The 27565-nt window shown below is 38.0% G+C and overlaps 1 protein-coding gene and 1 pseudogene across 3 annotated transcripts in view; both read right to left on the bottom strand.

The window, feature by feature from the left end:
• Positions 1-1326: 1326 nt before the first annotated feature.
• LOC104599045 (ribosomal RNA small subunit methyltransferase pseudogene) lies at positions 1327-8541 on the bottom strand (annotated as a pseudogene). Its single transcript, XR_016083841.1, has 3 exons — positions 8500-8541; positions 6441-6751; positions 1327-5522 (listed from the first exon to the last, which is right to left on the bottom strand). The product of XR_016083841.1 is annotated as a ribosomal RNA small subunit methyltransferase pseudogene (transcript).
• Positions 8542-8797: 256 nt separating this feature from the next.
• LOC104598790 (uncharacterized) overlaps positions 8798-27565 on the bottom strand; it is a 74781-nt gene continuing 56013 nt past the window's right edge. For both annotated transcript variants that reach the window (XM_010261011.3, XM_088900195.1), the window contains exons 19-24: positions 13333-13387; positions 12822-13225; positions 10745-12742; positions 10059-10631; positions 9807-9865; positions 8798-9318 (exon numbers count right to left, since the gene is read on the bottom strand). In XM_010261011.3, the coding sequence (XP_010259313.1) occupies positions 9123-9318; positions 9807-9865; positions 10059-10631; positions 10745-12742; positions 12822-13225; positions 13333-13387 (3285 nt within the window). In that variant the 3' untranslated portion in view covers positions 8798-9122. The remainder of the gene's footprint in view (positions 9319-9806; positions 9866-10058; positions 10632-10744; positions 12743-12821; positions 13226-13332; positions 13388-27565) is intronic.

Raw genomic sequence — 27565 nt, forward strand, 5'->3', positions numbered from 1 at the left:
GTGATGTGAATATGTTCCTAACAGAACCGCTTCCAACATGATCAAACACTGCCCATTTCAGTATGGGTTCAGTGTTCACATGACCGTGCTCACACCATCTTCACAGTCATTTATGTTGCCATACGGTGCGAATAAATAGCTTGTCAAATCACTGCTCCCAGATGTAGACCGTAGAGGACAACGGTGCACCTTGAAATAAGCAGCTGCTGCATTTCATCTGGAATGAATGCATTTCCTCTATCTTTTCGTAAATTGAAAGATAAATGGACAAACAAAGTGGTAAGGAGACATTCAGAATATCAAATCATGTGCAGAAGTTATTGAGTCTCTTACAATGCATTGGTTCCTTTTAATCCAAAGGTGGAAAGTGGGGACCATTTTCTAATTTCTATGGTAAGGTTGCACCTTTAGCTATGTTTGGTTTAATTCTTATTTTTTTTCATTTTTATCTAAGATGAAATTCTAAAATGGATAAGAATGGGTAAAAATAGGTAGAATGGGAAAATATTGTTATGAACCAAACACTTTTCCCAAAAATAAATAAAAAAATTTGCGATATTCATTAATCGCCAGCGTAGGTCTCCAATAATCAATGTTTATGAGTTGGCATAAATGTTTTGTAAAAGTACTGTGTTTTTGTAAAAGTACTTCCATAAAAATACTTTTTTAAAAGTGCTTTTATAAAAATACTTTTTTAAAATTGCTTTCATAAAAATACTTTTTTAAAAATGCTTTCATAAAAGTACTTTCATAAAGTGCTTTCATAAAAATACTTTTAATACTTTTATAGAAGTGTTTTTGTAAAAGTGCTTTCGCAAAAGTAAACATCTATGGCAATAGTTTTATAGGCAAGAGTTTCCTCAAAGAATGAAAATGAGCAAGATGGGGCATGATTATTTCTCATGCTGCAAACTACTTAGTTTTTGTACCATGGGGCTAGAGGTGTAAAGTGGGGCGGGCCGCCACAAGCTATGCTGTCCTCCCTGGTGGGAAATTTGGGCCAAAGGGTAGGCCTTGGGCCTGGGCCGAACCGGGCTGCACTATATTTTTTCATTTTTTTTTGTTTTTTTTGAAAATTTTGATTTCTTTTCTAAGTAATATTGTAAAACTAAAATATTTAACTTTCGTATGAACTTTGGGAATTGGAAACTATTTAAAAAATTAAGAAATGAGAAATCTAAGTTATTTAACACATAAATGAAAAAAAAAATTAACCAAATCAAAATAAGAATGATGAAATAACAAATTGGAAGAAAAATAGGAATTTTATTTTATTTAAATTTGAATGGTACAAATCAGTGAATTACAAAATGATTGGATCATTGCATACTTGGATGAATGAAATATAAAAATGGAATAAATTAATAAAATATAAAGAATACAATATGGTTACAAATTGAAAATACAAAATTACATTGTTAAAAGTTTAAAAAAGCATATCAAATAAATTAAATAAAATTAAAAAAAATTACAATAATTTGAAAAATGAAAAATTCTATACAAGTAGTCAAATTCATGAATCATCATTCATGACTTTCATCATCTGCTTCAGGTGAAATGTCCGATGTTGTATCATGCCCTCCCTTGTCTTGTAATCTATCTTTTGCATCTAGCCAATCCTTGAAGCAGATGCACATCTCTATGCTCTCATCGTTCATGCAGCTTCTTTTGTCATCCAACACCCTAGTACCTGTACTAAAACAAGACTCTGATGGAACTGTAGACACCAGAGGGGTTAGTAGATCACGTGCCATGACGGTGAAAACCGGATAATTTTTCGAGGGTTCACTCCACCAAGCTAAAATATCAAAATTATTTGATACTTCACCTAAATTAGAAAATTTTGCTTTTAAATAAAAATTAAATTCAATAAATGAACTTGTTGTAAAACTAGCAGATTTTTGCCTTCTACTTATTAAATAAAAAAATTTTTCTCTTCTACTACTGGGCTCAAGGTCAGAAATAGAAGAAGAAGATGATGAATAAGTTGTAGGAATATTTTCTACAACTTCAGATTCATACAAACTGTACATTTCAAATAATAAATTATTAATTTCTTCTTTTTTATTTCCTATATCAATATTCATATTTTCACAATATGTTTCAAGTAAAATATCTAAACCATCTTTCTTAATTCTAGGGTCTACTATTGTAGCTAAACAATAAAAGGGAGAAATGTTCTCCCAATATTTTTTAAATTTATTTTTCATAATTTCAACAATACATTGAAATTGTGGATTATTTCTATATTTAGCAAAACAACCACTAATTACCATTAATTAATATGGTAAATTACAACTAGTTGAATAATAAATTCCAGATAATTCATTTGTTGCATCATAAAAATGTTTTAAAAAATCTCTTATATAGACCGCCATTTCCTAATCTTCCTCAAATATAATATCATTCGTCATTTTTAAATTATAAAAATCATAAAGAATTTGTTTATGAGATATACAACTTTCTAACATAGCATAGGTAGAATTCCACCTATGCTTTACATCTAATATAAAATGTTTAGATTTTAAACCATAATTTTGGCATAAATATTTAAATTATTGTTTTCTTGCCCCTAAACTTTTTATATATATAATACAATTTCTAATTTTTGAAATATGAGTAGAAATAATATTCAAGGCATCTTTAATACATAAATTTAAGATGTGACATGCACATCTAATATGAAATAATTTATCATTTAAGCATGGCTTTAATTGAGATTTTAAAATATTTATTGTAGAATCATTATTGTTGGCATCATCAAAACTAATAGAAAACAATCCATAAGCATGCAAAGTATTTAAAATACTTGCAACAATAGCTGAGCCACTATGTAGCCATTCAAGCCTAGTAAAACTTAAAATTCTTTTATTCAAAAGCCAATTTTCATCAATGAAATAACCGGTAACACAAATATAACTAATATTAAATTTGGATGTCCAAACATCCGAAACAATTGCAACTTTAGAATTAAGATTTGCTAACAAAAAAAATAGATTTTGTTTATATGAATAAAAAAAATTTAAAGCATTAGATCTTATAGTATTCCTAGAAATTTTTTTATATTGTGGGTTTACAGAACTACGCAACTATTTTTCTAACTTTGGATCTTCAGCTAATATAAATGGTTGTTCTACATGTACAATATACTTAGCAATATACTTAGCAAGTTCTACATGTACCAAAGCTAGTCCCCCTCTCAATCTGTGTTTGGGTTGTATCTCTCCCTTCATCTTCCTCTCGCTCATGTGTGAGCAGATGTCTGCTCAAATGACCCGTACCACCCTTGCTACAATAACTAAAGTCCTTCCTATATTTTTGGCAAACGACCCTTTCCCCTTTCCATCAATATCCTCTATTTTGAAAACATTCCAAACCGGGCTACTCAACTTAGAAGCCCTCCTTTTTCCCCTAGTATCACTACTACCGGGGGTGAAAGTTCCACTTCCATTGACATCAATCGCATCAGTACTAACACTATCGTAATGCGATTGAATGTCATCCATGGTGAACATGTTGGGGAATCAATTTTCAAAAGAGCCGACCATTTTTTTAATTCTAAAAAGATAAAAATTAATCTAATTTGACTTGCCTAGATTGCTGGTTCAAAATTCCAACTTGATTTCAACGGTTGAAGCCTTTCAACATCCAAGCCTCCCGAATCGAGACAATTAAGTTGGTTGAGCAGGCCTTCTTGTTGAAAGTCAAAATTCGATAAAGTTGAGACTTGAGAATTGGAGAATGCAGAATCAGACAACCAGCTAATCAAAATTCCTCAAATTGCAGATAATTGAGAATGTATGAGTATGTGTGAGAGAGAGAGAGATAAGAGATTAAGAGAATTATTGAATTGGTATGATGAGAATGGTGGAGGATAAGGCTATTTATAGGAATTGAACATAATTCAATTGCCCAAAATACCCAAAAAAACTATATGTTATTTGATTGTTGGGAGGGGTATTTTGGTCATTGTAAAGTTACTTATGACTTTACCCAAAATGCCCCTCTAAACTAGTTATATACTTGGGGGGCATTTATGTCATTTTCAATCCACCATAAGCAAAATACACAAATACCCCCCTAATATGGTTGTTTATAGTTGTTGGGGGGTATTTCTGTAACCCCCCACCAAAAAAAATTGAAACTAACAATTGGGCCTCTTTGGAGGGGGGGGGGGGGGGGCAATGGCTATATTCTTGGGCAGGCCGAGCGTAGCCCACTATGGGCCGTGCTTCATGCTGTCGCGGATTGGGCCGTGTCAGCATGCGGGCCCATGGGCCTCAAACCCCCAGCCTAGCACGGCACGGACCTCCATGTCGGGCCTGGCATGGCCCGTGGGCCTTTGTGCCGGGCCGGTCCAAAATCGGGCGGCCCGACCCAATTTACACCTCTACATGGGGCTAATTTTTCATTCTAAGAAGAATATAGTCATGGCAAGAATTTTATAACCAAACACTCTAATGTTATTCATTCTTGCCCATTTTTGCCTAGAATGAGAAAGAATTAAAAGAACGAGGCACAGAGCAATGAATGGGCAGCCATGACCGTAGCAACTCATGTAAAGACGCTTAAACGCCAAAGAAAAAAACAAAAATAAAAAGAGAACCAAATATGTGACGGATTGAAAAGTAGTAATGAAATAACAAATCCAAGAAACAAATCAAGTATGATTGCATTACAAGGGGTGTTCGAACACCCCCTAAATAAACCAAAACAAAAGCAAGCAAAGAAAACAAAATTGGGTGAACTAAAGCAAATGAAAACAACTTTTACGAATTAATACCTGAATCAGGATAAGTGTATGCCAGCCTTGTTGAACAAAGACAGGAGGTATAAGAAATCCACTTGTGTGAGCCTGGAAGACCTCTTCTCAAAATCTCCCTGTTTCAAAACTCCCAAAACTTTATCTTTAACTCGAGACCCCTCCCCTCCTGCATCACCATTCTCCACCTCCATCTCATCTTCATCTCTTCCATCTTCTATCCATGCTAAGGTCCTCAAAGGTATCTCCTAAAACAGACACATTCATCTCTGTATCATTTAAAGGCCCCTTTTGTGATTGTTGTAACACTTGCAGGTTTTTGTAGTTCTTCTCTAGCAAAGAAAGGACAGTTTTCTGCCTGAATATTGAACCTAGAGTTTTGTTCTTCCGGTTGGAGCAAATTCTGATTAACCTATCACATCACTTGAATTCACAGGGGGATGTGGTTTTCTTGGCTCAATTCGGACCACAGAGGAGTCTCCCTTAGGTGAAGACCGGAAATTGTTCTTTCCTACTTTGAGAAGATGATTAACACGGGCTAGCAGTTGGGTGTTCACTGAAAGGTGGAAATAGAGGTTATCTCCAGACTGAGCAATAAGTCCCATGGCAAATTCTCTCTGAAACATAATAACAGCACACCTGAAAGCTGGTCAATGTGACAGCAACTTAAAGGTGAGTGAAGAAGAGATTTGATAAGGGATGTTCGCCACACAATATCAAAATGGGGAAGATCACACTTGAGCACATCTCCTTGAATAATCTGTTTACATTGAATGGTTAACCCTAATTAGTCTGAAGCTCAAGGACATGAAGCATAGTAGACTAACATATACAATGACATTGATAAAGATAAAGAAGGTTCAACCACCATTGCATAGGACAGAGGACCGTGACTGAAAGCAAATCTTAAATCATTACTAAGTACTTTCTAATACGGTTTGTGATAGAGGTTAGAGGAGTTAAACCTACTAGAGGTAATAAGTTTCTACATAAATTGTTGTTTTAGATGTCTTTTAATCTAATGGTGCCAAGTACACAGATAGGAGAGAAAAACTACTGTTTGGGTTGGGGGGTTCAAAAACTAAAGGCAAATTCTCGTATCAGTGGTGGAGGTGTCAAATTAGGGTTTATGAGAGAGAAAAAAAAAAAAAAACTAGCAGGGGCTTATCTGTGTAAACAGACAACCATTGTCAAACCACACTAAATGCAGAATTGTCTTCTTTCTGGGTGCATAAGCTTCTCTTCCTGGTTTGCTCTGGATTTAGTTTTACATATTATACCGGGGCAATAATTTGCATAGCATGTCATACTTGAACAACACAAATATGAACAACTAAGGTTGCTGGTTTGCAGTGGACGCAGTAAACATTACGAAGCCATAGTGGTTTCTGTGTCATATTTTATATGTAATATGCCCAATTCCTAGATGTTCATGGCACCCTGCAAACCAACAACGGCAGCATTTCAAGCCCATATATTGCAGCAATGCATGTACACTGAAAGTCTGAAACTAAAAGAATAAATTACGAAGCTGTATTTTTCCAAGGATGGAGCTTCAACGGAGAAAGCAACGAATCCTCTACCTAAGCGAGAGGAAAAAGCAAGTAGAAAAAAAACCAAACAAGAGAGGAAAGAATTTAGAAAATGAGAGATGGAAAGTGGATGTATCTATACATACCGTCAACCGATTGGAAAACGGTATCCCTTAGAAGCGACACTGCAATTCGAGCATCCAATTCGACGGCAATCACCTTCTTTCCGATCTCGAGTAGCTTCTTGGTGAGGTTTCCTGTACCAGGACCAATCTCAAGGATCGCATCCATGCTTTTGATTCCAGATTCCTGAACGATCGTGACGACGAGCAGAGGATTCTTGAGTATGTGCTGTTCCTTTTGATTTGTGGAAAGGTATACCACCTTGAAAGTGGTTTGTCGTAGCGCGGGAAGGCTTTTCCTTCTTGATTTGGTTGCTAATCAGCAATGCCGTGAACTGATCAGATTAGCTGAACGCATTTAAGCAGTTAAGCGGGCCGTAAAAGTAAAACCCATGATAAACGCTCCACGATGCCAGTCACAATCATTCAATAATTTCAATCGCTCATCTCATTCTGCGTCCCATGGATCGTATGTAGGACTGGCATTGGGGGCGTTGTCCTTTTAAGGGTGTCAATGGGCCGGTTTTGGATCCCTCATATAGTGCAAAATCATTTTGGACGGATTGGTCTATCTATAATAAATTTATATTAAATTGGATTAAGTCAATAATTGCTCCGTTGATATAAGATAAGAATATGGGTGTTAATGAATCGGGTTTGGATTGAAATCAATTTAAATCAAAATGAATTAGGAGAATGACTGATTAAACCAGGGTCAGATTTTGTAGGCCCAAAGTATAGTTGGAGTGGATGCTAATTCGGAATTGATGTCAATACACAGGCGAACATTGGTGTGAAGAGTAGGAGTTTTTAACCTTTTAAATGTTTATAACTCTACAGTAAAAATCAGAAATCTGCATTGAACCTGTCCATACTTTTCCAAAATGAATTTGAATAAATTGAACGATCTAGATATTGAATTGGATGGGTCCAAAATATTCTATAAATTGAATTCGATGGGCCATTTATAATGGATTGGACCAAATCCAATCTAATTGGCACACCTCCTTGTCACTTGTTTGCGCAAGTGACTGTGTAAACACTTGAGTATGAGACCACCAAAAAAAACACGAGACACTAGTCAGTCGTCAGAGTGTGAATGGAAATGGAAGACAAGTGTAGCGAAAGTGTAGGTTGGGCGTTTCAAAAAATAGCATATATAGACACTTGCCAACTCAGCAATGAGAAACATTTCCTACCTTATGCTGTTTGGAAGGGTGTTTCAAGAAGTGGGCCATATGGGTGATTCGGTGTAACACCTCTCCTTGATTTTTGAGTGACATATTTTAAAATCTAATGGTCCAAACTATCCTTTGTGCATATTTTAAAATCCAACGGTTGATTTTGGATGAAAATCACATCCAACGCCCAAACTCAAATGATAGGGGCGTTGGGAGGAAACATGGATTGAAATACCAAACATTAATAGATCAATAATCTGTAAAAACAGATTTCAGAATATTGATACGTATCGACCTCTATAAAGAGATTCCCGTTAGGCCCCTACAGAGATTGTATTGAGGTTTTGATCGGCTCAGGGGGTGGACGGACCTTTAACCGTCCTCTATGAACCAGATTTGAAAAAAAAAAAAAAAAATACTGATACCACCCAATAACCTCTACCAACATATCAGACGTATCGATATTTTGAATATTGGGCTATCCCTCTGCAGCTATCCTTGTGAAAAGCCCCTCACACTGATAAAGGTTTGGGGCATGGGAGTTTTATTTACAATTTCAATGATCCACGAAACATGAGATCTCTCTCCCTCAATCACCACATCACCGTCCACATATGCACCACGTCAAATGCATGTTTCGTGAAACACAAAGCTGTTGGGGAAAGCGAGAATTTTTTACTTCCCCCAACCAAGGTTCAAAATATCGATACACCCGATATACTAGTAGGGACGTATCAGGCGTTTCAATACTTGTTTTTTACTTTTTTTTTCTGAAACTAGTTCAGGGGAGCCGGTCTAAGACCCCTCCATCCCCTAAACCGGTCAGACTCCCGATACACCCACTGTAGGAACGTATCGGAAGGGTCATGGAACGATACATATCAGCCGATACGTAACGATACATTGAACCTTGCCCCCGTCTCATTGCACGAAAATCCACCCATTTCCGTTTATCGGTGTTTTTTTTCTTTTTTTTTTTTATAAACAGTCGCACAAACTGCCGGTTAACCTCTAATACGTTTATTGCGCCAAACGCCTGTGGCACCCTACGTGGCAGCGTTTATTGAGAAAACGCCCACGGTTCCAAACACAGCCTTAAGTGGTGGAAAATAACTGACACTCCACTAACCATTTAGGATATGCATGCCTATTGTAATTATTAGAGATGGAACACCACTAAACAGACCCAATGGGTCCAAATATTGTTAACTATTTAACTTTTTTTTTCCCTTTTCTTTTCTTCTTATTCCTGATGATTGATGATGGAAGTGAGCATCTGTCTATACAAGAATAAATTTCTGGTGGTTGTGATTTTCCACAACTGGCTCTTTCTTCAGATCATTCTCTCCCCAACAACAATCTTCCCAAAGGAAAACCAACAAATCCCCAAAATTGGATCAATGGGTACAAATCAAAGACCTTGCAATAAATAAAAATTAAAAGAATATCTACAACAAAACCAGAATAAGCTTTGCTCAAACCTCATCGGAGACTGATCCTTCTACAAAATTGTCTCTGCTGAGGACTACAATGAAGACAGAGCTCGTGTAAACCAATCTGCTAGGCGTCTCATCTTTCCTGCAAGTTCTGCATTTCTCACAAAGTATGATTGGGCATTTGACAGTGCAACCGAGATATCATGCTTCACGGCCTCCAATTTGCGATAGTAATTATGCTCTAACCTTGACTGGACTAATTCAAGTGATAGTGGAACAGGAAATCTGCAACAATCCCAAATAGCCAAAATTGTTTCATACAACATCCTACTCAATTTTGCACTAAAAACAAATAAAAATAGGGCTCAACTATGATACCAGAAAAAGCTTGTAACCAATCAACCAGTAACCAATCAGGTGGCATTTATCAAAATTCAACTGGAATGGGGGTGTTGATTGGTCAAAGCTCCACTGGTATCATGTCTTTCCGGTAACATAGATTTTCCTGAAAAATAAGATCCTCTGGTTTACAAATCAGCACGCCAGGAATCTTGATTTAGAATCAAGTTTAATTTTATAATATTCATCTCATACAATTATTCTAAATTTGTTACTAGAATCTTCGAGGGATCAGCTCATTACATACCATAATTACAAAACAATGTTACTATATATATAAGCATTTATTAAATCCAAGATAAATTAAGGATTTGTCAAGTTGAGAGAGAAAGAGAGAGAGAGAGAGAGAGAGAGAGAAAGGGGTAAGGGGATACCTATTTAGATAATCCGACTTCTGTGCTACTTGTTTCAGCTTCTGAATCCCGTAAGGGTCCTGCAACATTCATAATAGAATCACAACCTCATATAAACTTTGAATTAAAAAACAATTCAGAAAACCTTAATAACTGGCCATCCACACAAAGGTTGGAAGAACTTTAACCTATAGATAACTCTTAGATACTCCAGAAAAGAAATGCAAAAAGAAATACAGAAATTTATAAGCCAAATAAGAATAGAAGGCAAACCTGACTTCTGTTTGCTGACTGCTCTAACTTGGCAAAAAGAGATAACAGCTTCCCACTGCTTTCATAATCAATATGAGGGTGCTCCCATGGGATATCAGGATCATGCAACTCCCAAGGGCTATGTGGATGAGGGTTTGCAGGATCACTCTTGTATTGAATAAGATATCTTTCCCATGGGCTGTCTGGAAATTCAAGAGACTTGGGTTTTACAACTGTAACACGACCTTCCCACCAACTCCCACCTTCCTCATCTGCATTCCTCCACCAGACTTGGCATTTATCCCTATGTGTCCAATTTCTCTTAATGGCAGAATCATACCTTGTCCTTTCCACAAGAAAGTCTGGAAAATTGATCAATTCAGGCAGAGTCAACCTGAATCTTTTACCAAACTCACTGGAAGAAGGATCTGCAAATTCAAGTGTGATTTTACAGCAGCTCTCCCCGGATCCAGCAAGGGTGGAATAATCAAGACCTTGAACCTTACAAAATTCAACAGCTCTTATGTTCCCCTTAAATGACCTCCAAGGCCCTACTTCAGCTGAACGACTGGATTCTATATACTCTTGATGGCCCTGAAATAACCAAAGCCAACATGTAAACCATTGTACATAAATAATTGAATGCCATACTACAATCAAGAACTTTTTATGGATCATAAACACTAATTCATAAATGAAGTACCTACCTGCCTAAAATATACAACTTCATCACCTAGCTGGGGAATATATCTGTAGCTCTCTTCATGCTCTGCCAATGTCAACCATGACAATTTTCTTGCTGAATGATGTGCCTTCCTCTTATCTGAAAGATTCAAGTCATTGTCATAATTGCCCCTTCTGTTTCTAGATGACCTTAATCCAACGGTCACTTTTGAACCTGACATCCAATCTTCACATGGGATCTGCTCACGATTGTTTGTGGTCAACTTCTCTACATATTTTGATGTCCCCACTGATCCATAACCTTCCCTCTCTTTTGTTGTTGCCTTTGTCCCTGTTGATCTTGTTCTACGGGTGCCATCAGGTCCAGCTTCAGGGAAATCTATTTTTACATCAAGGTTATGGTTGCTAGCATTTGAAATACTTTCATCCAAACCACCAGTATCCCCTTCTAGACAATTTGTTAATCTGTATGACTTTGACCTTTTGTAAACAGCATTGTACATCTTATTGTTGGAATCTGAATGCAACTTCCCTAAATCTTCCAAACTGGACGGACTGCAACCTGTATCAATATGTGCATCAGGTTTTCCTAAGCCATGCCAGTCCTCATGACTGTCTCTTAATGCACCTTCATCCTCTTCAGCTACTCCTGAATTTATATTCTGTTCCATGTGCAGGATATTTTCAGACATTAATTCACCTCTAGAACTTTCCCAGTCTGTTATTCCAACAGCGGACTTTTGCTTGGAAGAACTTTCAGGGTCCAAAATCCTTTTTGATCTGATCCTCAACTTAGTATGAATAGATTGAGGGTTCTCCTTGACTTCTTTGGAGTGTTCACCTCCATTCTGAGAGCTAAAGAGAGAAGATTCAAATTGATCATCATTAGTTGTATCAACTCCTTTTAGTGAGTCATCATAATTTTTACAATCACCAAACTCAAGCTGATCTTTGGATTCCTTGCTGGCATTCCCATTACAAGTGCCCAGTTCAAATGACGAAGATGCATGCATGTAATCAGGAAATCCAAGTTCTTTATTTCTTGCACCATCCACACTCTCTAAATTGATTGCTGTCAAGTCTTTCCCATCATCATCAATCTTACCTTCTATCCTATCTCCATGGTTCTGAACTTCTGAAGGAAGTGATGTATCATGTTCAGATTTCACAAATCTGTTGACATTCTCATTTCTGGCATGACCATCAAAACCCACAATAGATCCAAGGGATGCATCTACTGCCATGGCATCTGCAAATTTGAAACGCTTGGACGAACGAGCCTTGACCTCTCCCCATTTAATCTTGTTTTCCTTGTAGCCTGCAGATAACTCCAAATGATCATCAACCCTTCCAGACTGTGTTCTCTCTCTTGTTTTTGTTCCAGCACTACTTTGAAACTGCAGACTTTCAACTGCATCACCAGAAGAGGAGCCAGGATCATAGGATCCTACACAAGTCTTGTTTGCTCTAGTAGTTTCTTGATGAAATCTGGATGATGAGCTCATTAAATCAACATGCTTGCCAGATTCGGATCTTGTGTTCTCTGGAGGAATAAGCTTTTTTGAATCACGAACAGGCAATTTCAAAACCAACCTCTTCCTGTTTCCAACATTCATCTGAGATTCAGAAGCCTCAGGAGGTTTGACAACATTGTCAAGATCATCTAAGGATGTATCTTTCCCTTTTGAATGTTTCTGTTGCAGATTCTGCATAGATCTATCAGATTCATAGTTCTGAACATTTGAATCTTGTAGCACTGAATCACTTTCTGATGAATCATTTTCCACGTTTTCTTCATCTTCTCCATCTGTTGATGCTCCACTAATCCGAGAGAACAAATTCAAAGCATTACGTGCAGCAACTCTCTGAGGTCGCAATGACTTTGATGCAGAGGATTTCTTCCTTGAAGCTTTACGGCCATTTCTTGATTTCTTACTCCTATTACTCCTGGGCAAAGTGCCATCACACTCATCCAGATTCCTCCTCTTAACACGCCTCCCAGAAGAAGTTGTGAACTCAACCTACAAAAGTAATGGAAGCTTAATACTTAGTAGGTGTGGACAAGAATATCAAATGAAAACCCAAAAGAACAAAACTTACTTCTGCCTTGTGTTTTTTCCTTTTTGATCTGCGAAGGCTATCTTTAAGACTGTGTTCAACGTCACTATCTTCTACACTGCATGCTGAATCACCAGACGAGCTGGTATTTAAACTTCCCTGCTCTCCTTCACTAGAATATTCATCAGTAACATTGTACTCTGAATCAGTATCATCACTCTGGATTTCATTTTCTGGTTCCCAATCCATTGCATCAATAAACTCCGGTAATGGTTCAATCATTCTGTCCAGGTCTGCCAGTGGCAGCAGTTGGTAATCTGGGAGGCCAAGAGTAATATCCGCTCCAACGGCATATTTTATGGAGGGAGGACGCCACTCAATATTCAGAGCACCTAATCGTCGTTGCTGATACATACTCTGATAAGGTTCTGGGTAAGGAATCATACCTGACATTGTCCAATAAAAATTCAGTGTAAAAGAAACGCTACTTCCAAGAATAAAAAATCAGAAAGTAGAACCCTAATTGAGTTGGTGAAAGAACATGATTACACACTTGAGTCACAAAGGAGATCTTGCATATTCCTTAGATATGGATTTTGCTGAGTTTCCTGCATCAATATAGCAATGCTTTCAGTAGAAGTAAGAACATGGGACACAAAAGATCATAGATAGTAATTCAATCCTGCATTGATGGACACTCATTTTACTTGGGTATATTCATGTGAGACAAGCGGTGCACAATGAAGTTTGTTTGTAAATTACAAAAAGTTGTTTTAGGCCATTTTACATTGAAACAGGATATTTATACCAAGTGGCTGATAGCCATGTTGGGCTTCCATTCAAGATGATAGAAACAAAACCTTTTTTTGTCTGTTTCCAGCCATGTTTCACTTGTTATTTGATTGATCTTTTAAAATAGCTTCATGTCCTAATACTTTTATGATGTATTTCCATTCCATCCTCGTTTAGAGAAAACAAGGAGATAATGTATGCTCATATTTTGAATTCTATTTCCTTATCACAAATTCAAATAGTGCAGAGGCGGAACCTGAGGCAATAGCACAAAACAGACATGGACTCCAAGACAACTTTGCTGCTCAAGAGAACTAACAGGAAAACAACATATGTTCTAATGGAAGCTTCAGTAAAGTGGAAATAAACTAAGAAATGGAGAACAATAAAAAGAAGGCGCCATGAAGGTGAAGTCACACCATCAGAGGAAAAAGAGCTTCCCTTCTCAAACCACAAATTACAGAGAAAAAATGGCAAACTTCATTTGTTTTTTTTTTTGTTTTTTTTTTTTGAGAAGTATCAATTCAAAAGGAAAGTACAAAGACAGCACTCAAACTACATAACCAATGGGAGAGACAAACAGGCTTTTAAAGTCAAAAAGAGAACTGTAAAAAGAACTGTCAACTTTTAGCTGAATCGAAGACCAGGAAAACAGCTTCCCCACAATCTTCTGCCACACTTCCTCTTCTTGAAAACTTTTGTTTTGGAATATCCTTGAGTTTCTTTCTTGCCATATAGACCATAACATAGCACCTGGAATCAGATACCATAGAACTTTCCCTTTCTTGCTTAGGCCTTGTACCCTCCAATTGTTGACAAAATCAGCCATTGATTCTGGGAAGCGACTTCTGATTGCAAAAAATCTGAAAATCCTCACCCATATTCTGTGACTGAAGCTCCAATGCAATAACAGGTGGTCAACAGTCTCATCATCACTGTTGCACAAGACACGTCTTTTAGAATCAATCACCACACCCCTTCTAACCAGGTTGTCTCTAGTAGGAATCTTGTTCAGGTAAGCAGCCCAAATAAAAAAAGAGACCTTCGATGGAATGTGCTTGCACCATATTATATGCACAGGAAATTCCAGATCTTCCTCTTGGGCCAGCTTACCATAGAAAGGTTTCACCGAGAACTGGCCTTTGCTATCTACAACCCAAAACCTTTTGTTTGCTGGGTCGATTTGAGTATTGTACAATCTTTGAAGAAGCCTATTAAATGGTTCAATCTCCCAATCATTCAAAGCCCTTCTGAAAAGAGGATTCCAGACAAGCATCCCATTTTGAGACTGGACACATTCAGCTACTTTTGCCTCCTTGTTTGCTGCAATTGCAAATAATTTGGGGAAATCATCCTTTAGTGTATTGTTACCACTCCAACGATCCAACCAGAAGTCAACTCTAGTACCCCTTCCCACTACAAATTTGATATCCTTGCTGAAAGCAATATAGCTTTTTTCGATTCCCTTCCAAACTGAACAACCATACGACTGATTTGCATCAGTAGGGACCCAACCTTCACTTCTTGTACCATATTTTGCTTCAATTACTTGCCAAGTAAGGCTAAATTCATTTCCTGAATTCTTCTAATTCCTAGCCCTCCGTTCTTTTTTTTGTTTACACACCTTTCCCAGTTAGCTAAATGAATTTTCTTGCTCTCCTTCCACACCATCCAAAAAAACTCTCTTATTTCCCTCTCAATCTGGTTTGCAACTCCAGCTGGAATTGGAGTTGCAAATAAACAGGTAGGGATGAGAGGAAAGCAAATAAACAGCTGGAATTCTTCTAAGGAAAGCAAATAAACAGGTAGGGATGAGAGGACATTCATGATTAGAGTGACCTTACCTCCCTTTGATACGTACCTCAATTTCCATCCAGCCAACCTCTTCTCAATCCTCTCCAAAATTGGATCCCAAATAGACTTGGAGTTGCACCTAGCCCCTAAGGGCATTCCCAAAATTGGATCCCAAATGGGAACTTACCAACATTAAATCCCCAAGAATCAACCCAAGACTGCAGCTCTTGAACCTCTCCCACTGCCACCAATTCACTTTTCTGTAGATGCATCTAGGGAGCAACTTGACGATTTAATGGCCATTCTCTAGTCCATTTCATTAATCCCAACAATAAAATGCCTTCTATAGAGATAGGTGGATTTGCCTTTAAGGCAAACCCTAACCTGGAAAGTAACAATAGTATCTACAGAAAATCTTCTAAAAGGACCATTTAGGTTCACTATAAACTAATGAAAGTCTATGGGCTTGGGCCTGAATGTATAAGACTTTAAGGCTCATGGGATTGATTGCATTATTAAATCAACTGCATTAGATATTTAAATTAGCCTTTATTTTACAAATGGATTTATTACATCATACAATTGAACTAAATAAAGCCATTTCTCAGCTATTTGGATTTGGCAGTGTTAACGCTAATCATCATTTTTCTCTATCAGATATAAAAAGTCCTGAAATCTTCCTCAATACTTCAGTTAAGATCTTTTTTCAGGCCCTCTCTTTAAGTTTGCATCAAAGCGTACTCTTACTTCAAGACGCCAAGGCAGGCTAGGTGACAAGGGGCGTCTTGTCACCTAGTCAACTAGGTGATGGATTTTTTTTAAGTAAAAAACATATATCCTAGAGCAGTTCTCTAGGTTCCATAACCATATTTCCTTAATAAGTATCCACAATTTTCATAAAAAAAAGCATAAACTTCATGTTAAAGTATACAAAATCAATATATTCCAACATACTCATGAGAAGAAAAAGAAGAAAAGAAAATTCAAAAAATATAGGCACTGAACTTCAATTTTTGTTATAGGAAAAGAAGAAAAGAAAATGTGGAAGAAGAAGAAAAAGAAAAAGATGTGAAAGAAGAAAATGTGTTGATTAGACAACAGTTTAAGTTCTTCCTTATTTATTCAGGTTTTGAAGTCTTTGGGGTTCAATACATCATTTAGCAATGTTTGTGTTGATTAAACCCTAACAAATAAGAAAATAATAAAAAGAAATCAGTATATAAACACACAAAATAAATATTGTAATTTAATAATGTCTATTTTATAATTATAAAATCAAAAATTAAGAATATAAAACACACTGTACAAAACGGCTTGGCAATTAGGCAAGGCAAGCCACCAAGGGCGCATTGTCGTCTTGACAACTATGCTCTCGCATTTGTCCAGTAACTGATCTTCAATACATTTTTCATCAGAAACCTGATCTTCAATACATTAGTTAGAATAAAGCAAAAATTCCTTGACTAAAGCCTATTTAATATTATAATTGTTTTAATTAGACTAGGTGGTACTTGCAGTCAGCCTTTAGCAATTTTGAACTACATCGTTAGCATGTATTAATGCCTCAGGCTAGGGGTGTTCATGGATCGGATCGGGTCGGTTGTAGGATTTTTCTCAACCGAACCGACCTAGTCGGTTTGATAAACAACTAATCCAAAACCAACCGATTATAAGGGAAAACCGATCCAAACATGAAGGGTCGGTTTTTCTATCTTTTTGGAAGTCTGGGGTAGACCAATTCCTCCCAGAGTTAGTGCATTTTGTTGGGAAGTTTTCCTTGAAAAATGTAACACTTGTGACTTACTTCAAAGAAAAGACCTAATTAGTGTTTATCCCCACACTAGTGCATTCTTTGTAAGAAGAATGGTGAGAATTGTTATCACTTACTGGTTTCTTGTCCATTTGTTTCAGAAATCTGATGTTGGTTTTTCTATCTTTTTGGATGCAGGTGGACCCCTCCCTCAAATGTACAAAGCCTATTCCATTATACTACTGTTAGGGGGCTGAAGAAGAGAGGGAAAATTGTATGGAGATGTGTAAGAGCAGCTGTATGTTGGACAGTTTGGGAGGAAAGGAACCAACGGACCTTTCATGGGAAAAAAAGAAATAAAGGTGTAATTACTGAATTAATTTCCATAAGGGTGATTCAGTGGGCTAAGACTTTGCACATTTTTTAAAACTACTCAGAAGGAGATATCATCAGGAAGTGGAAAGAAGTGGCTTGGTCAGTTCCAAGGAAGAATGTAATTCACCCAATTTGGTCCCCACCAGCTTCAGGGTTCACTAAATTAAACTTTGATGGCAAAGGAAATCCAGGTCTGTCGGGTATAGGGGGAGCTTTTAGGGATGATGAAGGTCGAATTATCGCATTGTATTCGGGTCCTATTGTCTGGGGGGACTCTCTGAGAGCCGAAAAATATTGGCTGTTATGGAAGGTTTAAAAAGAGCTCAAGAATTAAATATCAGAAACCTGATAGTGGAAGGTGATTCTAATTTGACTATCAACTGGTTAATGAAAGATGATTCTAGTTTGTGGAAGTTTCTGAGTGAAAAGAAGAAAATTAGATATCTCATACAAAATATGGAAGTCAAATTTCAGTGGACTAAGAGGTGTGCCAATTCCTTAGCAGATTCATTGGCTAAACAAGGGGTGGGAAGAGATAATCTGTTCTGGGCAGCATTGTAATCTGAAATGTTCTCCTGGGAGGGTTAAGAGTTTTTACCCCTCCCTTTGTATTTTTCTATATCAATATCTCTGAATAAAAATATTTGTTATTTATCAAAAAAAAACACGAAGGGTCGGTTTGGGTCGGTTTTTCGGTTTGGTCGGGCCATTTTGGGGATGGTCAATTGGTCAAACACCATCTTTGTGTAAGTCTCTTTTTCCTATTTATTGATTTGCAATCTCTTTTTCCTATTTTGTATATGGCTCTTATTGGCTGATTTGTCTCATTGTTTATTTGAGTAAGACACCATCTTTTTCTATGTCATATAGGCTGTTGAGTGTAGTGTCTATACTACACCAACCCAAAGATAGTCGCCATTTTTGTGTAAGTCTCTTCAACTTCAAGGCTATTACAAAAAAGTAATGAATGAAGGGGAGCCCAATTGTCTCCAACTTCAAGACTAATATAAAAAAGTATAATTAAAGTGGAGTCCAACTGTGTATATTTATAAAAAGTACTGTGTAAAGTCTTAAAAGTGGAGAGAGTCCCATTGTTTCTATACCAAAACCAGAAGTATCAGCCTTCTAATATCCATAGTCGGTTCGGTTTAGGTTGGTTCCGGTTTTCAGATTGAAAAACCAAAACCAACCAGACCAGTCGGGTTGTTTATATTTATAAACCAAGACCAACCAAAAGTTTTGAGAAACCGACCAGATCGGGTTGGATCGGATCGGTTTGGTTGGTCTGATCGGTTTGGTTCTTCTTGTAAACACCCCTTCCTCAGGCAAACTTGACATAGAAAATGTTAAATCCAAGGAAGAGAAGCTTGTAAACACCCCTTCCTTAGCCACTTAAATTTCTTTGGACATATGTTTTCTGGTATAGTAAACAAGAGAGCTCGATTGTAACAAATTTATCATTGAGGGCGATTTGAAAGTGGTAATGGGGTGGGTATTGAATGAAGAGGGAGCAATGTGGAGCTACAGAAATGAAATTAAGTTTAGATGGCTGACCAGTAATTCCCAAGTGAAGATTCAAATGGTACAAAGAGGCTACATTGTAGTCACATGACAAGGGTGAGGTAGTAGGGTCTACCTCTTGTAATGACTGGATGTAATGTACACCTTTTAATAAAATTCTTTCAATGGTTACTTGTACCAGAAAAAAAGAGGCTAATAATTAGAAGTTTCTACATTTTAGTTTTATTTTTTTTGTTAATTGCTTATTATTTTTGACACGTTAGTTAATTGCATATTATCCAATCAATAAAGTTTCTACAATTATAACAAATAAATAAGGCACATAGATATGCACAAGTTACTATTTACTTCCTTTTCAAGGTCTCATCATTAACAAATGGTGAGAATGGCAACATAAAATCTTGATGCTCCTCAAACATTTTTTTTCAAGTTTTTTCTTTGCTTTTCCCTTAATTTTGAGCCATAGGGTTTTTTTTCTGGGTTTCTAGCTGATAAAGGCAACTTTTTGCCTTGAATATCAAAAAAAAATTAATATTTATAAAAAATAACTAAAATAAGACAGCTTTTTCAGAAAAATATCAAGAAAGGGCAAAATAACATTGTTCCTCGTCTTCTTCCTTGCCCTCTGTATTCATGCCAATACACTAAATTCGAAGACGACGGCAATACTTGGAGGAAGACAAAGGAACTAGAGACTGAACTACAACCATGAAAGTAAGCGAAAACTACCATTTTTCTTTTCTACTTTGCTTCTATGTAGAAAAAGAGAAGGTGGAATGGTCACTGTTTATAAAAGATAATGAGACTCAGCATCAGAGGTTTCCTGTAGGGAGAAACAAAAGAGGAAAGGAGAAAAAGAGGAGAGGAGTGTAAAAAGGGAAACGGCGCTTGCAATTGCAACTACTGGTTACTGTTACCAAGGAAGCAACAAGATTACAGGAATGAAGACAAATCCATTGTTCCTTATCATGGATCTCGTCTTCGAATCCAGTTATCCCCTCAATCAACATGAATTTACAGTAAACCATGAAGGCGACGGTGCCTCCACTGATATGGGTGAATCCATTGTTTTTTTTCATTCCTCTTTCTTTTCTTATCTGCCCATGTCAGTAAGTAAAATGGAGGAAGACGATTGCCTTATCCGCCCATGTCAGTGCGCAAAACTCTCCTCTTCCTCTTCTCTCATCCGCCTTGGTCTTCCTCAAAGTCTCGCCATCGTCTTCAAATCTACAGAGGCAAGGAAGAAGACGAGGAACAGTGTCATTTTGCCCTTTCTTCATATTTTTTCGAAAAAGCTATCTTATTTTAATTATTTTATAAAAAGATTATTTTTTTGATATTCAAGGCAAAAAATTGCCTTTATCAGCTAGAAACCCTTTTTTTGAGAAAAACAAAGGGAGAGGGGGATGTACATGAGAAGATGCACAAACAACACACAGGTTTTTTTTTCAAGGTCTCATCATTCACAGATGGTGAGAATGGCAACATAAAATCTTGATGCTCCTCAAACATTTTTTTGAAGTTTTTTCTTTACTTTTCCCTTAATTTCGAGCCATAGTTTTTTTTTTTTTTTTGAGAAAAAAAAGGGAGAGGGGGATGTACACGAGAGGATGCACAAACAACACAAACAGAACAAAGCAAATAAAGAGCATCCCCACTCAAGGGTTAATCTTGTCATTTTACATTTTTTGGTTTGTGGTCCAATCACTGTATGTTGTTAGTTAGTGTTTTTTCTCTTAATTGGGTGTCCAACAGCAATTTCATAATTTTGAGGAAAGTAAAAGAGAGATTTAGATGAGTTGGAGGGGGATGTCATAAAGCATGATTTATTGAGAGTTCTGGAGGACTTTCATAGTTATGCAGTCCTAGAAAGAAGCTTAGATGCTTCGTTTATTTCCTTAATTCCAAAGAAAAATGGAGTTGTGGAATTCAAGGACTTTCAGCCGACCAGTTTAATTGGAAGTCTATAAGATTCTGGCAAAATTTCTAGCCAATGTTTTAAAACGTGGAGGCATGACAAGGCATTCCACTACCTAGAGGCGTGAGGCATAGTTTAGTACGTAAGAGGCATAAGCCTCCCGAACAAAAGGAGGCATAAGCCTCTTTAAGAAGAGGGGGGTCACGAGGAAGGGGGGATCTCATTTTTTTCTTTATTTTTAATAGAAATCTTTTATATTAAGAAGAATAAAGATGCGCAGCACTAGTTTCTTTCCCCTTATCTTTTCTTCCCTTCACTTTTCTTTCCCTTCCTCTTTTTTTTTCTCTTTCTTTCTTTTTCTTTCCTGTCCCTTTCTTTTCTTTTCCTTTCCTTTCCTTTTTTTCCTTTTTCTTCTGTCTTTTTATATGAAAAAAGCATATGAGGTGTATGCCTTAGAGGTGTTAGCGCCTCTGGCATACGCCTCAGGGCATTTTGGGAGTGCCTCGCCTAGAGGCGCCTCCCACGCCTTTTAAAACATTGTTTCTAGATTCAAGGTTAAGGTGTGTGTGGAACTCTCGCATCTCCATCTATCAAGGGGCTTTTGTGCATAACAAGCACATTCATGACGGGGTATTAATAACCAATAAATTAATTGATTCAAGGAGGAGAAGGCCTACGATCATGTCAACTGGGATTTTCTAGACTATATGTTGGCTAGAATGCGCTTTGGCACTTTTGACAACAAATCTGATTAAATATGAGAAAGTAGAGAAGAGAAGGAAAGAGAGAAAGGAGAATGAAGAAAAGAAGAAGAAAAAGTTTGGAACAAATAGAACAGTGCTGGCGGCACCAGCTTTTATTATATTATTAAGGCGATAGAAATAAGAAGGGAAAAGACCCTTGTGCCCCTATTGTAAGTGAGTACAATAAAAGACATAACAGAAATAAAAAATGCTTTAACTAACCAAACAGACCCTAACGCAAATAACTAAATTATTCCAACACTCCCCCTCAAGTTGGAGCATAGATGTCAATAATGCCCAACTTGTCACACAAATCATTGTGCCGCACATGATGAAGACCTTTAGTGAAGATATCTGCAAGTTGTTCTTCTGAGCTGACATATGGAGTACACACTTCTCCATTTACAAGTTTCTCTCTAATAAAGTGCTTGTCCACTTCAATGTGTTTCGTCCTATCATGCAAGACTGGATTAGCAGCAATATTTATGGCAGCTTTATTGTCACAGTAGAGTGACATAGAATTGCTCACTGCAAAACCCAGTTCACCTAACAGATTTCTTATCCACATGATTTCAGCAACCCCATGAGACATCGCTCTATATTCTGCTTCAGCACTAGATCTAGCCACCACACTTTGCTTTTTACTTCTCCATATGACCAGGTTTCCTCCTACGAAGGCACAATACCCACCGGTAAACTTTCGATCATCGACTGCTCCTGCCCAATTAGCATCAATATATACTTCCACCTTTAAGTGACCATGTTTCTGGAACAACAAACCAGCTCCGGGAAACTTCTTGAGGTATCTAAGGATCCTCCCTGCAGCTTCAAAGTGAGTTGTCCTAGGATTGTGCATGAACTGACTAAGGACACCCACTACATAAGCAATATAAGGCCTGGTCATAGACAAATACAAGAGTTTCCCTACGAGTCTCTGGAACTTCTTCACATCATTCAAAAACTCTCCCTGACTGTCTCCCAGATGATGATTAGATTCAATTGGTGAGTCAATTGGTTTTACCCCCAACTTGCCTGTATCTTCTAGTAGATCTAGTACATATTTTCGTTGGGAAATAAAGATGCCCTTGTGAGAGTGGGCAACTTCAATTCCAAGGAAATAACGTAAGGGGCCTAGATCTTTCACCTCAAATTGAGTGACTAAGAATTTTTTTAGTCTCCGTATTTCAGCCTCCCAATCTCCTGTGATCACTATGTCATCCACATACACAATAAGAGCTGCAATTCTCCCTTCACCTCTTTTCACAAATAGAGTGTGATCTGACGGGCATTGTTTGAACCTCATCTGTTGAACTGCTAAATGGAACTTACTAAACCAAGCCCGAGGTGATTGTTTCAACCCATATGAAGATTTTTTTAACCTGCACACCTTTTGTTCACTGCCTTTGGCACAGAAACCTGGAGGTTGGGTCATGTACACTTCCTCTTCCAAGTCACCATTCAAGAAGGCATTTTTTATATCCAATTGGTGAAGTTCCCAGTCAAGATTTGCTGCCAATGAAAGAAGGATCCTGATAGAGTTCATCTTGGCTACTGGAGCAAAAGTCTCTGCATAATCCACTCCATATACCTGTGTAAAACCTCTAGCTACCAATCTAGCCTTGTGCCATTCAACAGATCCATCAGCCTTGTGTTTCACTGTGAACACCCACTTGCAACCCACTGGTTCCTTCCCTTCAAGAAGGTCCACCAACACCCAAGTGCCATTTTTGTCTAATGCATCAATTCCTTCCTGCATTGCATCTATCCATTCAGGTTTAGACAAAGCTTCTGCCACATTCTTAGGAACGGGGACACTGTCCACAGAAGAGAGGAATGCACGGAATGAAGGTGAAACGTGATCATAGGACACAAAATTAGAGATAGGATGATTAGTGGTATAAGATCTAACACCCTTTCTCTTAGCAATAGGAATGTCAAGATCATTGATGACAGGTGAATCAACATTTAGAGGAACAGGCATATCAATAGGAGCAAGTATACCTGGCTCTTGAACTCTATTGGCTTTTATGGCGACGATGAAAAACCCGGAATGGAGGAGGATCAGGTAAAGGAGGTAGTTGAGTTTGAGTCACCTGTTTCTCCTCAACCCTACTCTCCCCTGAGGAGAAACCGAGAAGAAAGGTTGATTCTCAAAGAATGATACATCAATGGAGACATAGTACTTGCGAGAGGTAGGATCATAGCAGCGATACCCCTTTTAAGATAAAGGGTAACCAAGGAAAACACAAGGAATAGCCCGAGGATCAAGCTTACCTCGAGTAGGGGACAGGTTAAGGACAAAGCAACGACACCCAAAAACACGCATCGGAATGGTGGACAATGGAGCTGTAGGAAACAAAAGCTTATGTGGGGCCTTATACTCTAGTAACCGAGATGGCATACAGTTGATGATGTATGTAGCACACAAAACTGCATCCATCCAAAAACGTTTTGGCACATTCATATGAATTAATAAGCCACAAGCTACTTCAAAAAGGTGACGGTTCTTTCGTTCAGCAACACCATTTTGTTGGGGTGTCTTGGCACAAGAGCTTCGCTGAAGTGACCCACTCGAAGCAAAAAACTCCATGAGATCACTATGGAAGTATTCCTTCGCATTGTCCGACTGGAAAATATGGATTTCAATTTGGAACTGAGCGAACACCATGCGTTGGAAGTCTCACAATTTTTGGCACTTCATCTCGAGATCGCATAGGGTAAACCCAAGTGTATCTAGAGTAATCATCAATCAAGGTAATGAAGTACTTATATCCAGCCTCAGTGGGTAGAGTAATAGGGCCCCAAACATCAGAATAAACAATATGAAATGGAAATTCAAATCTTTTATTTCTCAAAGGTAAAGAACTTCTACAATGTTTACTCAATAAACATGTCTGACACTGTAACTGACTCACTAACAAGGACTCAAACAACTTTCGGAACATAACTTTTAATGACTCAAAAGAAAGATGACCTAGACGACTATGCCATAAATAGGCTTGACTCTCACTTGACAAACTCATGGACTCTGTAGCCACAAGACCAGCTTTATTCTCCAACACGTAGAGACCATGCACCATGCTTCTTCTACCAATCGTCTTCCCCGAGGCCAAATCCTAAAACACACATGAAGATGGAAAAAAAGTGACTGAACAGTTCAAGGAGTGAGTTATACTACTAATAGACAGCAAATTAATAGGTAATTTCGGAACATGCAGTACATTAGAAAGGGTAAGGCCGAGTGGGAAAGGTAATGGTACATTGGCCAGCTATGGTAGAGAAAGAACCATCAGCTAGTCCTACCTTATCTCTCCCAGAGAGAAGGTTATATGTCTGAAATAAATTTGACTTACCGGTCATGTGGTTTGAGGCTCCGAAGCCAATAACCCAAGGAGAATCAGTGGTATGAGATGACACATGGAAGGCAGTGGCAGCGTTACCTGATGTAGACGCGAAAGAGGTAGAGGGAGTAGGACCAGAATCCATCTGGCGGAGAGTCCTACCACACAATTTCAAATGGTTACGAAAGGAGTTGATAATTTCTTCCTTAGGGTCAAAACTGGGATGCCTCTCCTAAGTTACCAATGGACTAGTCTCTGTCGACGCCATATTAGCTGAGTTATACTTTTTCTGATTCTACTGGCTTGGTTTCTTTCCCTGATCAGGTGTTGACTTTTTACCCAAATCCTGTGCCCATTTAGGTTTTCCATGGAGATCCCAACATGTATCTCTCGTGTGTCGTGTCTTCTGGCAGTGAGTGCACCAAAGTTTACTCTTATCATATGTTCTTTTCTGAGAGTCACCTTTCTTAAAAGCACCTCCGACATTTGTATCTGAATTTCCCCGGACAGCTAGGGCAACTGACTCCCCTCTACACAATTCATCACACTTCTTCTACTCTCTTCTGACTACACTAAGGCATACACCTCCTGAACTGATGGCAAATCTTTACTACCCAAGATCTGCACCCTGATGGACTCATATGAAGGATTCAGCCCTAGGAGAAAGGCAAAGACCCGTTGCTGAGATACAAGTGACTTATACGCCTTTGCATCTTCATCACACTTCCAATTCACATTTTGGTAGTGATCAAGTTCTTTCCATATCAATGTCAAATCAGAATAGTATATCGAGAGACTCATCTCCCCCTGCTTGCAAGTAGAGGATTCAGTTTGCAGTTGATATATCTTGGCATAGTGTCTCTGCTCTAAATAGGTGGACTTTGCTTGTTCCCATATCTCACAAGCAGTTTTAGCCCACATTAGAGTCTTCCTTACTTGTGGCAGCATGGAAACCAAGAGCCATGACATAACCATACTATTCTCTTGGTTCCACCTATCATATTCAGCACTTCCGTACTTCGGTTCCTTCACTCTCCCATTGATCTATCCTATTTTCCCCCTAGCAGTGATGTAGAGTTTTATTCCCCTAGACCACTCAAGGTAGTTCAGACCATCAAAGGGAATAACAGCCATGGGGAAACTAATATCCATTCCCCCACTCACTCCATTGTGGCTCCCTGGAATCTCTGAAGTAGCAGAATTCTCAGACGACATGGTAAGCACAAGTTTTTCTTATCTAAACTCTCAACTTAGGATCCCTCCTTATATCGACAAAAAACTCCACACACAACAATTCAGTTCTGGACTTCCAAAGAAGAACTATGACGAGACTGATTTTCACCACAGCATTAATCAATAACGTGTAAGTTCCACCACAGCATTAATCAATAAGAGAGATCCTAACACACATTAAATCAGACTAACGAGCAGAGAAAACAGGTCATCTACAACCTACAATCACCTTTTCATAGGTACAGGATCACACGATCCAACAAATAATAGATAGAACCCTCACAAAAGTCTGCCGACATTTACAGGATCACACGATCCAACAAATAAAAAGATATAACCCTCACAAAAGTCTGCCGACATTCAGTGGTTTGGATTCATTCGCTCTCCACTTGGTACACAACCAAGGAAAGAAATAAAGGAAGAAAGAAAACTTTAGGGTTGTACCAGTTGCAGATCTGATTTGATCGGCCCAGATTCAGTCCTCTGTTCCGCCCAAATTCAGCAACTTGAAGGGAGAAAACTTGATCGCCCAGATTCAACAACCTTGCTCTGATACCATCTTGACAATAAATCTGATTAAATATGAGAAAGTAGAGAAGAGAAGGAAAAAAGAGAGAAAGGAGAAGGAAGAAAGGAAGAAGAAAAAGTTTGGAGCAAATAGAACAGTGTTGGCGGCGCCAGCTTTTATTATATTATATAGGGCGGCAGAAATAAGAAGTTAAAAAACGCTTTAACTAGCCAAACAGACCCTAACACAAATAACTAAATTATTTCAACAGGCACCAGGTGGAGAAATTGGATGAAGGTTTTTGTGACCAAACTAAGGTTTCTATCTTAATTAATGAAGCATGGAGCTGCTCATGGGAATTTCAAAAGCTTGGAGGGCTAAGACAAGGGGATCTGTTGTCACCATTGCTCTTTCTTGCTGCCATGGAGGGTTTGAGCAGAATGGTAGCCCAGGTTGTTGAAGCAAGTTGTATTGAAGGTTTCAAAGTTAGGAACAATGGCCCAGAAATTGTTCTCCAATTTATAGATGACACGTTTTTCTACAATGCCTCTTTGGATCAGGTGACCAATTCAAAATATTTGTTCTTTTGGTTTGAGGTGGTGTCTGGCTTAAAAGTGAATCTGGCCAAAAGTGAGATAATGGCAGTTGGAGAAGTAGAGAATGTGGCTGAGTTGGCTCATCTATTGGGATGCAAAGTTGCATGTCTCCCTTCTAACATTTAAGCTTGCCTCTAGGGGCCAAGTGCACCTTGAGAGCTATTTGGAGCCCAATTTTAAAGAAGGTGGACTCAAAGTTGGCCTCTTGGAAGCCC

This window comes from Nelumbo nucifera, chromosome 3 (genome assembly GCF_055504915.1).
Source record: "Nelumbo nucifera cultivar China Antique chromosome 3, China Antique-T2T, whole genome shotgun sequence".
Taxonomy (NCBI): Eukaryota; Viridiplantae; Streptophyta; class Magnoliopsida; order Proteales; family Nelumbonaceae; genus Nelumbo; species Nelumbo nucifera.